Source organism: Cupressus sempervirens, chromosome 9, assembly GCF_028749045.1.
Source record: "Cupressus sempervirens isolate cs-2001-9-10 chromosome 9, ASM2874904v1, whole genome shotgun sequence".
In the NCBI taxonomy this organism is placed as follows: Eukaryota; Viridiplantae; Streptophyta; class Pinopsida; order Cupressales; family Cupressaceae; genus Cupressus; species Cupressus sempervirens.
This window is the reverse complement of record NC_143126.1, coordinates 131,476,010-131,494,776: the sequence shown is the minus strand read 5'-3', so window position 1 is coordinate 131,494,776 and position 18,767 is coordinate 131,476,010. Positions and strand designations below refer to the sequence as shown.

The 18,767-nt window shown below is 35.8% G+C and overlaps 1 protein-coding gene across 1 annotated transcript; it reads right to left on the bottom strand.

Annotated features, from left to right (window-relative positions):
* Positions 1-273: 273 nt before the first annotated feature.
* On the bottom strand, positions 274-18,123 carry LOC149537874 (origin of replication complex subunit 6-like). Its single transcript, XM_089799271.1, has 10 exons — positions 17,752-18,123; positions 17,595-17,641; positions 17,127-17,231; positions 16,931-17,011; positions 16,416-16,527; positions 16,038-16,100; positions 15,793-15,880; positions 15,163-15,257; positions 763-859; positions 274-683 (listed from the first exon to the last, which is right to left on the bottom strand). Exons 1-10 carry the CDS (start codon positions 17,869-17,871, stop codon positions 604-606), a joined length of 888 nt encoding a protein of 295 aa, XP_089655397.1. The 5' UTR covers positions 17,872-18,123; the 3' UTR covers positions 274-603.
* Positions 18,124-18,767: the final 644 nt, after the last annotated feature.

Genomic DNA, 18,767 nt, shown 5'->3' with positions numbered 1-18,767 from the left:
ACAATACTCTCTCAATTAACTGGAAGCATTTGTATATACAATTAATGGTCCTTGTTCATATGCAGAAGCCAAAAGTTAATTTAAGAAAGTATGAATTTCATTGAGACATATGAGCCCCATCAATATTACACTCGGAAAGATAAACATACAAGAGAACAGCTTATTTGCTCCTTTTCTCATATGATCAAGGAAACAACTGTCTAATATGTGACGCACAAGAGCATTTCCTTGTTAATTTTATTGCATGCAAAGATATCACCTTATTCAGTAAGATGCTAAGAAATGTTTTTATTTCCTTTTCCAGATAGAATAACACGTATGACTAGTGTAATTGAAAGACAATGAATTTCTCTTTAAGTACCTACTATTGGACCAATTCCTGTATCTAAATAACATGGGCATTTGGAACACACGTAAAGGTACCAAGTCAACTAGATGACATAGGATACTTTTCTTTCTAAAGATGAATACAACCATGTATTTCTACAGAACAATATAGCTTTTGCAAGGACTGGCATCAATTAGTGTGAACATTTCACACAACTGATGAACCACTCAATGAGGATTAACACTGGGAGGATATCAATTGTGATCTGAGATATGCTATGAGCCTTCAAGGCGTACAGTTTGTGAAGGCTTCTGTGCAAAACTGAGAGGCAATTGTTTTGTCTTCTTTTCAAGTCCTACACATTTACATAGAAATAGTCAGTCTTCTGTACAATGTCATGCACAGATGTATCAATAAAATAGCATTTAAGCTACCTGTGTCATTAAAGACTTTATTTGATGTCAAGACTGAATCTTTCCACTCTTCATAGACATGCTCTGGTATTTTCTTTCTCCTTTTCAAACCAGGCACCTGAAAATGTTCCAGAGTTCATAGGTTAATAACATACATCATGAAAACACTACACTCTCAGTAATTATTTCAAGGGCATCTACAAGTTATTTTTAAGGAAATCATATTCTTTAGAATATGAACTTGGAACACAACTAGATATAGGAATTCGGCTATACAATTTCTTATAGCAATGAACTTGGCTCACACACCAAACACATTATAGAGAGTCAGGCTTTATTTTAGATGTCCTGGCTATAACTTAAAGAAGATGTAGCTATTTGAGTAAGAAATACTACTAACAGTCCCAGCTAGAAATTGAAGTGCTAATTAACTACCTTCTAAAGCCTACCACAACATTAATTTCATGTATCACAATATGGCAACTCAGTTTTTTCACCTAGCTAGCCTAGGGCTGGAACATTCAAAGCACAGAAACCCTCCCTTTTCCTATGGTAACATTGGATCATATAGATATTGGCATCTCTGCCCTTACATGGCCAATTATAAACTTTATGAGGGAGCACACATGTAAACCAGAACTCATCTGTTGCCACTGCCACAAGCAGATAGATCCAATTTGTTTACCTAGGAGTTGAAACTGACCAAATCATCTCCACGGGACTTGTCACCTCATGAATGCATAATAAAAGAGCTTATCATTGTGCTCAACCAATGTTGAATTCTTATTTATTGATCCAAACAGCACCACAATTGTTTTGCTTTTTCTAGAGGTTTTCATATATAGTATCCTGTTGATTTTGACAGTCCCTCTCAGCCCAATCCTGATCTGTTTAAGACAAAGTTCCCAGACTCGGACCCGGCCCTGACTCGGCAAGGGTAACTCAACTCATGAACTGGCTCAAACTCGGCAGTGACTCAGCAAAGCAACAAAACCCTTGAAGTTTAGCCACCGTGACCTGGCGAGCCAGGGTCACAGGTTGCCTGGACCCAGCAGGGCTTACCCAACTCGCCGACCCAGGATACTCGCCCAACTCATGGTGAGTGTGGATTCTATGGTTTAGAAATACCCATTCTTTCTTCCAGTACTCTAATATTGATCTGCTTAGTACAATTTAAATTTAGTTTTTTCATGGTGGAAGGTCATAAATCTATCAGGTGTAGGATTAGTTCTCTGGGTCAGAGAAGAGATCTTTGTGAAAATGTTCTATGCAATTGTTAGGACATTGTTAGAATGATTCCTTCCAAGAGCAAAATATACATACAAACTTCTTGAGCTTAGAAACCTCAATTGTGCATACAAACTCATCCATGGTTAGAAATATCAATCTCACTCAAAATTAAATTTCAGCTCAACTACTGAGCACAAAAAAAACTAGTAAATTAACAAAGGCGAAATGCAGGAGGGATATGATTGAAAGACAAATTTCATTTGAGAACAATCATTTCAGATGCTAAGTCGGTACTCTGCTAATAGCATACAATTTATCCATGGCATGAGCAATAATATTTTTTGTTATCCTAGACAAGAGCCTACAACACTAGGGTAAATTGTGAGGCTCTTATTTCGGAGGTCTTGGGTTGAGTGTACTCTAACTTAGCAAATAATAATAAATCTAGGCTTCGGCCTATTACCTATCAAACAAATATTATTATTTTTTTGTTATCCTTCTGATTCACCAGCCTTGCTGCTGATTTTGCTTTGATAGCATTGTTGTTTTGCCTTGATTTCTATGCATTTGCTGCTTTTTGAAGAACAAACTGGATGGACGTTTAACACAGAACTTCCGGTTAATAGAAAGCTAATCCGGCTATGGGCTCAACATTGAACATCACCTCAATCCAGCTCTTCATAATTTAATAGCAATGTCAATCTGTTATATGGGGTTACAATATATGCCATTTCTTCTCCTGTTCTTGCAGAATAAAATGAAGGAGTATCAACAGGATCTAATCATATAAAAGCCTCTATTTTGAAACAAGAGAGGGACGTCAAAAAGAAAGGAAAACGGCTGCAGAGCCACAGAGAACCTCTAAAGCTGGAGGAGGAATTTCAGAAAGGCCCGCAGAAATCAGGAAAGTCATTATTGGACATTTGGCAAGGAGAATCTATTATCAACAGGATCAAATAAGATTAAGGTAGAACTAGTCATGCTGCTTTAAAGGTTAAACGGCAATAGGAGGCCCTGGTCAGACAGTGTTTCCATTCACAAAAATGTTTATCTTATAGGCAAGATGGTACATGAAAATAATACTGGCACAAGGAGGATATCTATATCTTCCAGGAGATCCATTGACCTTTTATTATCACAATGACTTTTTTTGGGAAATGTCAATTATAGTAGGATCTTCACACAGTTGAACTCGACAAATCCCAGAATGTACACCTTATCCCTTACTGACAAGAAGGAATTTTCACCTGAATTGATAATCTTTCTTCTGACCATGACAGAATGAATAACCCAACCAGTTCAGGGGAAGGGATGTGAAAGTAACTGTCTTCAATTTATATGCAAACAGGAACACAAAAGATGAGTTTTTTCAAACAAAATATTTCATATATAGTAACGGGCTGATTTTGATTGTGTCTCAGTCCAATACTAATCTGTTTAGGAATACCCAGTCTTTCTTCCAGCAGACTTCAATGTGGACCCAATTAGCACTGGTTTAATTTATGGAAAAAAGGCCGTAAGTTAGTAGGTATAGGATTGGTTCTTTGACTTGCAGAATGATTTCCAGGTGAAAATTTGATCTATAATTTTAGCAGGATGATTTCCCTTCATTGAAAAAGAGGGATATAAATGCAAACTACTTGAACATAGAAACCACAATTGTGCATATGAACTTATCCATGTTTAAAAATCCCAATCTGAGAAGAAAATAAATTTCAGATGAACTACTGAATTTTTTATAATAAAAAAACAATTGTAATGGAACCTGAACAGATGAAACAAGTATGCATTCTGAAGTGTTTGGGATCAACTTGCAATCTTACATATCCTGACATTCTTTAGATATCCAGCTGATGGGTCACAGAGTGTGATGCTAAAAAAAGTTACAAAATCAAATCCAGAAGCAACTAAATGATTTAAATGCTAGAAAACTAGGCTGTACAGCAATTGCCTTTACTATCAAAGTATTAGAGAACACTTATAAACCCTATAATAGTGAAGAGTCCCAAGGATCAAAAATCGGAAAAAATAGAGCCTTGTACATTAAAGGTTACCTGGAACTGAAGCATATCAAATGATAGTTGTTGATGCTTCAGTACACACTACATTCGATATGAAATGGAAAAATTTGATGAAATAGAGCATGTATATTATTACAATAACCCACTTCTCCCATCATCTTGCTTCAAGTCTATGGATGGATACAAAACAACCATGGAGAAATACAATACAGCACTTCTAGCTTCAATTGTGTTTGTGTTTGATGTTAAAAACCACATGCACAATCAAAGCCAGAAGCCACTGTATTGCAACTAATGGATTGTTAAAATCTGGTTACTTTCATGGAGAAATATTTTCCAAGGATTCTTGTTGGTTTCCAAGCATATCCATCTGCACTTTGGGATTACGTTGTGGACAAGGAGGGGAAAATGTTGGCTTATTGGATTATCCAGCAGCTATCACTTGCACTTTAAGTCCAGATAAGTTGCAAAGCTTTGCTGCTACAGAAGCATACTATTCTTCGTGCTAGAGGTCCTCTAAATCATCTTACAATGATGCCTTAGAAACTTATGTACAATTTACCATTGGCCAACTTTGACTACAACATTTTAAAGGGGTTGTTTGGGATTTGTGTTGTCTTCCCAAAGGTTCTAGTAGCTTGGGTCTTAAAATATTTCACAAGCAAGGAATGGCACCTTGTGTCAAGTTGGTAGTGTGCGCAATTGAAGGAAATAAACCCTTGAAAGTATTGTTGAGGAACATTATCTTTTCAAGTGTCCATATGAGAGAACTACATGGAAAGACCTAGAGTTTCACTCGATTATCTCTCCTATTACTAAAATTACAGCATTCTTCATTGCGAGGAGCATTTGCAAGGGTTGGGATGACATTAAGTATTAGCTTTTGTGGGGCCTTAAGAATTAAGTATTAAGTATTAGTTTAAGGGTTGGATTCTTCAAAGCTAGCCTTTTCATTGATCAAAAATCTCCATTGAAATTTCCTACCATGACCTTCCAAAGAAAACTAGTGGACAAGATTCCTTTGTCCCGTGCTCTCAAGTTCTTCAAAAGAGAGTGTGTCTATTTCCATTAGGTTTTCTTGACTGTGAGTGAAGGTAAAACTTAACCTAAACATTACTACTAAAAAACCTTTCACAATTGTGCCTAATGTTGTGCCCTTCACACATCAACATAAGATCCCTATTTGGCATTGTTTTTGGTAACTTCAATCAAATAAACCTACAATATATATATATATATATATATATAGACATGTCCCTTCCTAGGACATGTCTATTCATTATAATGTAATTAATATATGGACAATGCAAAAAAGATGCAAAAATATTAAAACAAAGAGCTAAATATATTTCTTTGTTTCTTTTGAATAAAAATTATGAAAAAGAAAAAGAGAAATTTCACCCCGATTTTTTTTAAAAAATCATTAAAAGACTCAAGAATTGGGTCAAATGCTTACCTTAGACACTTAGATCTCCTTTATGGAAGCTATTTCGCTCCCCAAAAACGGTCCTCTTCAAAAATGATCACATGCCCTTCAAAATGTCGATATGGAGACCAAATGAGAAGAAAGTCAAATAGCAAACAAAATGATATGCTAAAACAATGAATGGCCTCTTTTAGGGTTGTTTTAAGGTTTAGTGGTAAAATAAATAAAATAAAAAGGTCAATATAGCACATGGCCTAGGTGAAATGATTTAATTCTTCAATAGTCTTGGGCATTTTTTTGGCCTGGGCATCTCTATGCGCTCGAATGCTGAGGGAAGCTCGTAAGGAGCATTTCGACTCCTTGTCAATGTACTTGGGTGTGCATCCACAATGAACTATAACACTCCCCGTGAGCTTACCTACACATCTACCTTTGAATACCTCTGCTTATAGATCCAAGCACTAAGCAAGAGAATCTGACAACTTAGATTATGTCCCATGTACTATGGCATGTGTACCCTCAATGTCACCACCTCACAACTAATCACTTAAACAAGATCAAAGACACGATTACTCTAACACCTCTCAATGTTATTATCAAAGATGTAGATGATTGCCCTCCCCTCCACCAACTAGACAACACATAAGCTAATCTTTTACCCTTTCAGCTCACACTGGTTCTCTCATGTCGACTTTAGCAATCTCTTGTTGCCTCTTCTCACCTATTTGGTAGGCTCCACCTTTAGAGCATGACGAATTTCCCCATTTGAGTTTAACAATCTTGCCCTTATGTCAAGATGCTCAAATCGATTATAATCACATTTCAAAGGACCTCATTGATCAACCACAAGGGATTGCTCTTGTTGGGTGTATGCTTATTGATGTTGGAGAAGATATACCCTTGTAAATTTGGGGCAGCCTTGATGATGAGACTCCTCTAGCTTCAAGTGTTATAGCTCTTGCTACTTAGTTATTTCTATTATCATGCTATTTTGAAAATATGACTTTTTGATTAGTTGTTTCCTCTTTGAGGCCAAGATTGTGTCATGCAATATTTTCCTTGTTTATGGAAACATGGACTCTTATCTTTTGTTTTAGTTGTAATGTCTCTTTCCATGTTTACAATCAATTTTTTTGTTATTTTCAGCATATGCAACACAAGGCAAAAACATAGGTCAAAGATTAAATAGCAACAAAACAAACCAAATGATGAAACCCTCAAAGCTAATTTGCTTATTAGGTAGAAAGCAATTTTTTCAGAATTTACAATATGAAATGTAAAACTCACAACCTATCATACTGCTACATTGATTGCAAATCTAGCAGCTCAAGCAAAGTCAAACTTTGAAAAATTGTATAGCTTCTGAAATTGTGATTATTTTATTGTAATGAATGCAATTATAGATGGTGAGGCACCTGCAAGCTAGGACAGCAGTAATAAAAGGTTGGCAAATGATGGAAAGGCCAGTCACAACACCTAAAGTGAGGTGATAAAAGATTAATCTAGCATGACAGTTCTTAACAGCAACAAACAGCAATCAATGCCCCTAAGTTTGCTAAGTGTTTCCTTTGTTCTTGTCTAAAACTTGATTGTGTTTTCTAACAAAAACAAGATTTTCAAAAATACTCCATAGTTGCCTCAAATCTAAAATTAATTCTGCACAATTCAACTCCAATGTGACCTCCAAATGGATAAAAATGTTTATGTCCTTCATATCCAAAATAAGTACCAAGAAAAATTTTGACCTCTAAAATTCCACACACCAAATGCTTTTTTGCCTCATGTTTCCTCAAGCTCCAAAAGGAATTTGATTGCAAATGACAAAAATGAATGATGATGCTATTGATCAATTTGCCCGCCATTTATAAATGTCTTCTTGTAACATCAATTTTAAGGTCATTTTCCCTCCTAGAACTCCTTCCAAAGTGTTTTAAGTTGAAAATGAGTGATAACATTCGAGTTGCCTTTTTAAAAACCAAGTAACTAGGCCCAACTTAGAATAGCATTATTGGATTATTTTCATTAGTTATTTTGAAAAGAGGGCATGACATTTGCCTAGCTCTAGTATGCAACTCCATTCCATCAGCTATTTTTTGCCCTAGATCCAAAAACGCTTGAGCCAAAAAGAAAAGCAAAAGATGTCTAAGCACTTGACAACTTATTTAACATCATTTTGAAGTTTCCATCTTGAATTAATGTGAGGACAAAAACAACAATGAAGTGTCCACTAAGAAGCTAAAGCAAGATTTTTCCAAAGAAATTCCTATGACAACCTTATGTGACATCTCATTGGGAAAAAGGTAATCAAAACCTTTGACAACTATTGCATAGAAAGAAGATACAAAAGAACACATTTTTTATTGTGCAAAATAGTCAAACTTGCTCATGTATGTCATTAATGGTGAGGTAAGCAATAATGTTACCAAGCAACATGTGAAATGATTAAATAAAACCATTGCCAATATCTAAGGGACTTAACATAGTAAAAATTAACAACCACCCAATACAAGCATAAGCCTTATCATAATTAATTTAGATTCTTGAAGAAAATCACCATCTAAGTAGAGTTCATAACCTCATTCTAAACCTTCCTAAATGTGGGGAATAAAGTGTTAATTCTAAATGGTAGGATTTTAGAAATAATCTTGAAAGATGCACAATGAAGAGCAATGGATATTTAATTTTGACCTCCAAATTCTCAACCTCACACATAAACAAAATATTACTTTTATTTATCATCTTTCCCAAGTAAATGGTATGAAATGGCTTGAGATAAATTTGATTCAAGTTTTGTCTGTGAAAATTATTATTGCAATCCTTGATTATCAATTCCCTATCTTAAACAATTATTTAACTGTCAAAAATTAATTTACAACTAATATCAAAAAATAACATAATTGCAACTTCACCAATAAAATATAGAAAGAAATTTGCAACACAATGACAATATTTTCGGACAAATCATCCCTAGCAAAAACCCTAAGGAGAATCCAATTCTACAAATGAGGAATTATATTAACTTTAGCAAACCAAGAGATACAAAATTTCTTGCCACTTACTGGCAAAACTCCGACAATCTCCCAATTTCTCCTGTTGATATTCCTCCACTGCTATCTCCAACACTAACACTGTGCCCTTGCTAACACTACAAGACTATTTGTTATTACTACAAATACTTCACAAACTTGTGTTCTCCAAATGCCCCCTGACCCCCTTATATACTACTCCTGTTTAAAAAACCAACATCCAAGATTGATTCTCAATCGACGCTTGGGATTAAAACAACCTAGCAACCAATAACAAAATTGGTTTCTAGTTGCTTCTAAAAGCAGTCAATTATTTAACAAATAGTGGTCCCTACTCTAACTAATCAATTAATAAAACAATTATTTACTTAGTATTTACATATGGATAAACACTTGTCCAAGCTAACTCAACTACCACTCCCTCTTAGCAAGGAAGTTGTTTTGCATAACACCTAACTTATCTCTGAAGAAGATGAATTTTGCCTTCCCCAATGCCTTAGTCAGAATGTCCGCTACCTGCTACTCTGTAGGTATGTACTATAGTTGAACAACTACCCGTTGTACACAATCTTTGATGAAGTGATATTTGACATCTATATGTTTAGAGCTATCATGAAACACTAGATTCTCAGACAACTTGATGCAACTCTTATTGTCATAGTGTATCCCTATAGTCTCAACTTTCTAACCAAACAAGGCCACTAACAACTTTCAAAGCCATATAGCTTCACATGTTGCCATTTTAGCTGCCATGTATTCTACTTTTGCTGAACTCAAAGCCATAGACTTCTGCCTCCTACTAAACCAAGAGACAAATCTTGATTCCAAATTGAAACAACACCCTAAAGTACTCCTTTTGTTCGTTAGACTACCTACCCAATTTGCATTAGTATAGCCTATCAATCTAATTCCTTCACCTCGAACATATCTAATCCCATACTCAACCGTACCATGCAAGTATCATAGCACATGCTTAGTCGTTGTCCAACACATTCTCTTTGGTTCAACCATGAACTAAGAGAGTTTACTATGAATGCTATATTTGGCCTAGTGTTGAACAACTACATTAGCAAACCAATCAATCGCCCATATAAGGTGGGATCTACATCCTTTTCCTTGGATGTATCTACCTTCATCTAGTTTGGGTGTAGAGATTACTTTGCAATCCTCCATCCCAAATCTCTTCAAGATTTCAATGCAATATTTCCCTTGACCGAGGAAAATCTCTTCATTTGTTTGCCACGCCTTCATGCCTAGAGAGTAGTGCATAAGCCCCAAATCCTTCATCTCAAACTCTTCTGCAAAGTCCCTCTTGCAATCCTCTATAAGCCCTAGTGAACCTATAAGAAACAAGTCATCCACATATAGAACAAGAATGAGAATCTCACTCCCAATTACCAAATGGTAGAGGTTAGCATCAATGTGCTCATACTACACTCTGGAAGCCTACTTTAGGTTCTCTTTGATGTGTGCTACAAAGCCTTTTGGTAGATCTATGTAAACCTCCTCTTTCAAATCACCATCAATGGATGATGGATTTGTCATCCTATTAGTGTTGCAAATGATCTCACAGCTCGTATAGAAATATACTTGGTCACTGGAGCAAATGTCTCCTCATAGTCTACTCCCTCCTTCTAAAAGAGCCCCTTTGCCACAAACCTTGCCTTATATTTCTCGATGCTACCATCAGCATCGTGTTTTATCTTATAGATCCTGCATGATCCAACTATTGTCGTATCTGTTGGTCTAGGCACTTCCTCCCACACATCATTCTACATTATTGAGAAATATTCCTCAACCAAAGCATCTCGCCATACCTAATGCTTTGCAGCCTCATGACAGTTGGAAGGCTCACTATCTACCAACTACTAACTAATGCCACATAGTCATTGAACTTGGTTGGTTATCTACGTTGTCTAGCACTCTTCCTAAGAGCTCCCACAAACTCTTGAGTATCCATGTTTGTATCTTGAACCTCATGGTTCCTACTACCAACTGTAGAGGATGAAATATCAACCTATATGTCTTCTTGATGCATTTCCTATTGCACCAATTGCTCTATATTTAGTGAACCTTCACCGCTCGAGCCTACACTTGCATTGGTAATTGTACTTCATCTTTGCTACCCTTGACTTGGTCTTAGAGCCTCTATTGGCTATTTACTCTAGTCATTTGGTAGCAAATCCCTGGACCTTCTAAATGTCTTGTCCTTCATGAACTTGACATCACGTTTGGCAATAATCCTTTTGATCCCAAGGATAAAAATTCTATATGCCTTACAGATTTCATTGTACCCAACAAGGTACCCTCTCTCTGCAATCTAATCTAACTTCGTACATGTATCATTTGGAATATGACAACATGCCAAACTCTCAAATACCCTGAAGTGACCAACATCTAGCTTCTTCCTTGTAAAAGATTCCTCTGGTGTCATCTTCCCTAGCACCTTGTGTGGAACCATGTTCTAAATGTAAACTATTGTACTACACGCGTTAGTAGATTGGCAAGTTGCCTTTCTCCTACTTACTAGGAAGTTTGGGTTCAAATCCCATTGGTAGCCCTAGGGTGCCCTTTTTTTCTAGTTTACTTCTACATGCCCTCGTCATGTAGCATAGCCCTTGCTACCTCCGATATAGAATGATTAATGCTCTCTGCTACTCCATTCTGTTATGGATTGTAAGGAACAATTAACTCTCTCTTGATTCCTTCCCTGGTACAAAACCCCTAGAAGACATTTCCTTTGTACAAGATCAAAAACACCCTCAAATCTAGTGTCACTCCTTGGCAAAGATGCTTTTCCAAACTTCCCCAACACACAACCCTTACATGCATCATCATGCTCTATGCTCACCTCTGGAGCACTTGTCAATGTCTCACGAGGTAATTTAAGTGGTCCATGATGAATATGAAGCATCCTCCTATGCCATAAGTCTCCAAGATCTCTAGGATTGATGTTACTCATAAGTGTTGTAGGAGTATCAAATTGCAATCTATAAAGACAACCACTCCTAACTCCAATAGTTATGGGTGACTTCCAATACTTATGCTTGATCAATACATGTGCCCCTCTAAAGAGTGTATTATACCCCTTATCCTAAAGGACAGATACAAACCAGATTCATACCTAAGCCTGGCCCATGCAACATATCATGAAGTGGAATTATCTTTCGATTCTCCCTCTAAAACTAACCAACCCCTTTCCCAACTAGGTTGAGTTTGGACAAGTTTCCCATGGAGGTTTGGATACTAGTGCTCTCCTCCTTATAACTGGAGAAGTACCCTCTAACTCCTATCATATGAAATGACACCTCATTATCCTTATATCAAACACACTATAAGGTTGAGCTAACCATACAAGCTATGAGTGCAAACTCGTCTTCCATTCTACTAGAGAGTTCTTTGCACTTCTTAAAGCTACCACATGCTTCTTTCCCTTCTTTCTCTCTGGGCAATCACTAACAAAGTGACCATACTCATGACAGCCAAAGCACTTGATCTTAGACAAGTCCTTCTTCATCTTCTCACTTGGTGAATTTGATCCTTTACTAGACCTCTTCTTTGCTTTCCTTTTTCCTACTAGGGCAACGTTCTCCTGCTCCACCTCACTTTTCTAACTCTTGTCGATCCCATTGACAAGACTTTGTCTAAACTCCTCTTGAGTGAAATTACTCCATACTCGAAGCCAACTCGATAAGTTGTCTCCTCCACTAACAACTGGAACAAAGACACTTCACTGCTTAGTAAACCTATCTGGGCTATTCGTACTAGCTCTTCACCATTGGGACTATCTCCAACAACAGCTAACTCGTCCTTGACAAGTCTAAGCCTACTGAGGTAACTTGTGACATCTTCTCCTTGGTTCATCCGAGTATTCTTCAACTGTCTCTGAGAATCATCTTCATGTTGGTGGTAGCATTCTAGTACATATTCAAAATGGCATCCCACATCTTCTTCGTTGTATCTAGCTCTGAGATATGCGAAACAATATGATTCTTGACACAATTGAAGATTATCCTCCTCACCTTGGCATCGTCCTTCCTATATGTTGCAAGTTGTCATATCTGTAGGTACAACTACAACACTTGTAACATAATCCTTGATAGCATTCTCTTCCAACAACATAGAAAGTTTGGCCTTCCAGACACCAAAAATTGAGGCATCATCCAATATGTCCTGATCTCTCAAACTAGCAAAAGCCATCTCAAAGCATAAAAGCAATAATGAATCTAAAGAGATCAACCTAGGTTTTATAAACTCTTAATTTCTTTCCTAGGGCAAAAAAATTTTACCTTCAACGCTGCTTTGAAACGATCTGAAAACTATTGTTGTAGTCATGAATTATTAATCTCCTATCTCAAACGATTATTTAACTATCCAAATTAATTCACAACTAATATCAAGAAATAACACAACTGCAACTTAACCAATAAAATATGAAAAGAAATTTGCAGCACAATGACACAATATTTTTGAACAAATCATTCCTTAAAAAACCCCTAAGGGAAAACCAATTCTACACTACAGAGGAATTATATTAACTTCAGCAAATCAAGAGATACAAAATTCCTTACCTCTTATTGGTAGAACTCTGACAATCTCCCTATTTCTCCTGCTAATATTCCGCCACTACTATCCCCAACGCTAACATTGTGCCCTCGCTAACACTACAAGACTATTTGCTATTATTGCAAATACTTCACCAACTTGTGTTCTCCAAATGCCCCTTTAACCCCCTTATATACTACTCTTGCTTGAAAACCAGCGACTGAGATTGATTCTCAATTTACAATTGAGAATAAAACAACCTAACAACTAACAAAATTGGTTGCTAGTTGCTTCTAAAAGTGATCAATTATTTAACAAAAAATTGCCCCTACTCTAACTAATTAGTTAGTAAAACAATTATTTACTAAATAATCACATATAGACAAAGAGTCGTCCAAGCTAACTCGACTAACATGGTCCAACCAAATCCCAAAAGGTTGTGTAAAATTCATAAGAGAAGACACAATATCAACGAGTTTTGTCATCATCGTGCAAATCATACTTGTTTAAAGACCCTCATATGTAAGAAGTCTATCACAAATTCACAAGGCACAATTCAAGAGGATAGATGACACCAAGTGACCTATTCAAGCACTACAAAGGCTCCAATCTAAGCCTAAGAAGGTTCCCTAGATTTTGAAAACATTCTTTTGATGTTGTTGCACAAAAGCATGCATAACACTAAGAAGTTCTATATGGTCAAAATTTGACTCCTAAATTGCCTCGATGTTGCACAAAATGTCAAGTTTGCATGGCTTCAAAAACTTCATCAAAGGTTATATCACCATCTTCAACCGATTATGTTTGGCTTTGACTTAAGCCCTTTAGCAACATAAGGATCAACAACTTGCATTGAGAGTTGTGAAACCTTGTGGAAGGAGATTGCCTTAAGTTGAGCAAATATACAATTAAGCTTTGAGTTCATTGCCACATAATATGGATATCCAAAGCCTTCTAATATGGTACCTACCATCAATTTACATATTACTGAAGTCTTTGAGATCCTAAGAAATATGAAGCTCCATGCAAACTTGGCAATAAGAATAAGTTAATTAAAATTTATCTACTTCGACCTACACCACACAACCAAAAGAGGTGGCATTGTAGATAGGAATGGCCTATATACTAGTGGCTGGTCTAAAAATTCAAGTCAAAATTGCCATTTCATGCTTGCAGATCAGAGACCAGAAAATCCTTTATCTCAGCAATAAAAAATTTGTGGACATGATAAGGGCCATAACTAAGAACATCTATGATTGACTATTATAAAGTGATTAAACTAAAGCTTTTGTTAAGTTCTATAAAACAAATCTCAACTTAAATCGATGAGAGGACCACACAATATAGATCCAAATATTGAACATTTCCAAATGATGTCCTCCTAACAAAGAACCCAATGAACATAAGCTATATCAATCATTTGCAGGCACAATCAAAATCAAGAGTAAGGTTAACATCCAAGGGAGTCCTAGAACTTTTAGCTTATGAAGGACATTTGAAACAAACTTCCTTGGATTTTTGCAGGTGATGTCATTGTATAGAGCTCTGAGTTTAACTGTTTCAGCATCAACTATTGAACCAGGCTATTTTGTTGTCATCTTTGAAAAGGCTAAACCATCCAAGGCCAAGTTTTTCACAATAAAGGCAACATATGAAAATCTCATAATAATCCAGACTGCAATTTGAAACTAGGAAACTAAGCAAGGGATACAAACACTGCTGTCAGATCAGCTCTCTCAAGCTCTCAGAACAGAATGTAGGTTTTTTATAAAAGCTAGTGTTTTGTTTAATTTACCCCCAAGTTTGTCTTGCGTTTTAATCAAATGTGAATATTTGAATTCCACTTATACTTTTCCTACACCATTTCACTACCATGCAAATGGAATGTTACTATAGTTACAATAAAATATTATTATGTTTAACTACTGCATCCTTCAACCATGCAGAAATATAAGCTTGTGTTTCCAATAATCAATAAAAGAAACACTCAAGTACCAATGCTTAACTAAGAAACAAATTCTTTCACCTAAAACAATGCAGCTAAATTGATTTTACATCCTTAGTTATTAATTATTATATGACAAATGCATTGCATGTCTATCCACATTGGAATAACATCAATTATATATAAACAACTTCATGACTTTTAGGTATAATATATGAACAGAGCTACCTCTAGTTCATATTCATCATCAATTGATTCGCCGCTATTGTCAGATTCTGCCTCATCTTCACGTATTCTCTTGCTTGGCAATGCATCCAAAAGTTCTGTCCATACACACCCAATACACTTAGTTGCCTACAACAATCATAACAACCAGAATTTAAACCAAGCTTTTGTTCCAATTTGCCATACTAAATCAATGTGAACCTAAGAAACACTTAAAGATGGTGTGAAATAAATTCAACCATGTAAAGAACAGAAAAATGATTGTGCAACTGGTCTGTCAAACCAATTTAAGACATAAGAGTACAATACACTTTGAAATCTTCAACAATAAGGATCTGAGATATGCCAGCCCATAAGAATTTTATGTAAGAGAAATTTGAAAAGGCCACAATCGCTACAATGTAAACAAGCCCAAAATAATATTTCAAACTTTTCAGCACCAAGCAAGCACAAAAATATAAGAATGTATCAATTAAGTAACAAGAATGAACCTAATCTAAACTTGACCATAAAGAATGAACCTAATCTAAACTTGACCATAATTAATGAAAAGAACTTGCCATATGAAAAATATGCAAAGGTTAAAAAATCAATTTCATCACATAAACAAAATAGTCTCTAAAAAAAACACACCTCTATTGTTTTTCACAGATTTTGGATCCTTCTTTTCTTTGGCAATTCCCACAACATCAAAACAGAGATCATTCATAGATGTTGCAACCTAGCCCAAACAATTAGAAATATATATATGTAGTTAAGAACAAACATAAATCATGAAGAGGGTTCCCTTGTTTGATTTAGTTAGCATCTGCAAATTGACAATGTGAATAATATTACAAAACATTCAAGATTTCTATGCACCCAAAAAGACAACTCACATTTGAAAACTCGGAGTCCGATGTACCACATATCTCGATCAGTTTCATCCTATCAACTTTTAACTGCATCCAAATAAATAAGTTAGGCTTTTGCACAGCAAGTTCCAGAACTTAGGGTGGGTATATGGATAAACATGAAACCAAAGTTTAGAGAAGACTAACTTGAGGCCATTACTATAGCATTGTCATATATGTGATGATAAAAAGCAACACAAAAAGTTAAGGGTTTGAATTTTGTTTAAGTTGTTCACCCAAAAAAAAAGAAAAAAGAGAAAAAAAAACTGTTCCTAGATTATATCCTTCATTCAAATTGACTATAGAATCAAAGGATTATTATTAGCCTAATAACAAGATCGAAAAATGCAAGTACAAACAAACCTTATTTCTTCTTGCACATAGGTAAAAAGCTACTGCAGTGAACACTGGACGACCAAAATCAGCACTTGATCTCCGGGACTCTGGTAGAGCAGCTATAAATCTTTCTTTGTATCTATATAAGGTTAATATTAGAATTGCATATTCATTCATGATTTTGGGCTGACACGACTCAGGGATCATATGCTAACCCCGCACTTATCAAAGAGCTCAAGGTCAAAGTATAAGAGCATAGGATTTCATTTAGTATGCTCTTAGGCCTTACTCCGATGAAATCATTATGCCCACCCTAATAATTTCCCCAAGCACAGAACATACTATAAGCCTTTGAACCATAAATTTTAAAAGATTGGAAATCCAAGAAAACAAAGCATTTGGGTCCTGAAATCTGAACTAAGGAAACCTGGTTTCTCAAATCCCATAGACCACTATATAAATATTTGACCAGTAAGTTCCAAAGTTTAAGTAAACAGACCATTTGGGAGCTGAAAACTGAGTCAAGGAAATATATAACTTACAAAGACAAGGCTCTTTGGGCAGACCCAATCAATCTAAGACATCCAAACTGGATTCCAAGTTCTCGGATGTCCAGCTTTGGCCTGCAAGGCAAATTAAAAGTAGAGACTCATCATCATTTTTTAATATAATCAATTAATATCAAAAGAGCAAACAGACAAGGAATTGCACCTGATTCGATTTAGATAATTAACCTACCTGACTCCAAGTGCATTTTGCATTGCATTCAAGGATCTGGTATATGCCTTCTCAGACATTCCACTTAGCCTAATGGCCTTCTGTCTGTCAAAGGGAACTTGTAATCTGTACAATGCATGCAATCATTGCAAATTAAATGACATTGTTGCAATGCTAATAAAATCATAAAGAATGAGAACTGGAAATCCATGAAGGGTAAGTAATGGGAATCATCTAATGTTCAAGGAATAATTTCTCCTCTTGTTAAATTATTTCTTCCCGGGCAACATAGATCCAGTCCTGAGGAATGCAGTGTAATGGCAACGATAGATGACATCAACAAGATTCGACCCAGTGTTATATTATCTCACTGCCGGCATGTGGCATGATCTTTGTTGTAAGGATTATGGTATAAATTTGAGAAATGACCCGATTCTTTTCAATGTAAAATCAGATAAACCGATCTGAGTAAGGTTCAAAAAAAATTACTTTGTAGCAGCGAGTTCAAAGCAGAGAACCGATTTGCAAACCTCGCCCTGTGGATGAAAAGGGGAAAAAAAGGACTCAATGATGAATATTCCCAATAAATTGCATTCCAGATGATAAAAATTGCACTAAATTTGACGCATTGCTTAGATAAACATACCACACCAAAAGTGGAAGAATTAAAATGCACATTACTGAGGCGCCTCAGCTCCTCGGCTTTCCTTATAACCTTCTTGTCTTCTGCAAGGCCCAGTTTTCTTCCCAGCCCATCCATGTCCATGTTTCTCTGCAGCTTATGGCTGGGAAATGAATGTTACCCTTCTTTCGGTTATGTGACCTCTGTAAATTTATCGATTCCTTTGTAGTTCTATAAGATAAAAATTAAGGATAGATGGCGGGTAAGGAAGGCGGGAAAATGCCAGTTTTTAAAATGTGCCCACGAAATGACTTTTTTGGAGCAATCCACAGATGGTGAACTCCTCTTCCGGGATTGCAAGGGGGCAGCTAAATCACTTCGGAAATGGTCTCCGGTAAAATTCGTGTCGATTGGAACTACGCAAATTCAATAAAAAAAAAAAGTATTTTTTCACTTTCTATTTTTAAATTAATCGAGTCAATTTCAGTTTTAAAAAGACTTAAAGCATTAATATTTTAATAATAATATGACATATTGGTTCTTCATCTTATTTATAACTGGAAAAATATATACTAATAAAAAATAAGTAGCAAAGGGGAAAATAGTTACATGGTCAAATAAGTAGAAAATTTTGGATGGAAGTTTTAAATTGTTTTTTGTTTTTGGATAGGGTCAAAGTTTTTTATTATATTAATTGAATAAAGATAAAAATACAACAGAGTATTTCTGTTCAAACGGATTCTAGTAGGAAAGAACGGAGAAGAAAACTTCTGATTTTGCCTGAGACCATAGTCTTTTATTATTACATTATTAAAAGGGCATACCCCAGTTCCCAATTCCCAATTTTTTTTGTTGAGTACAATATAAATGACTAATTCCATTTGTGAATTATACAAGCTCCAATGATCTTTATAATGATCATTTGAACTCTTCAGTATCTGAGATGAGAGTGACCGTTTTGACTCTTCTTTTGCAATTATAGATGGAGTGATAACACCTAGCTAACCTGTTGATCAGTAGTGCAACTCAAAATGAATGTT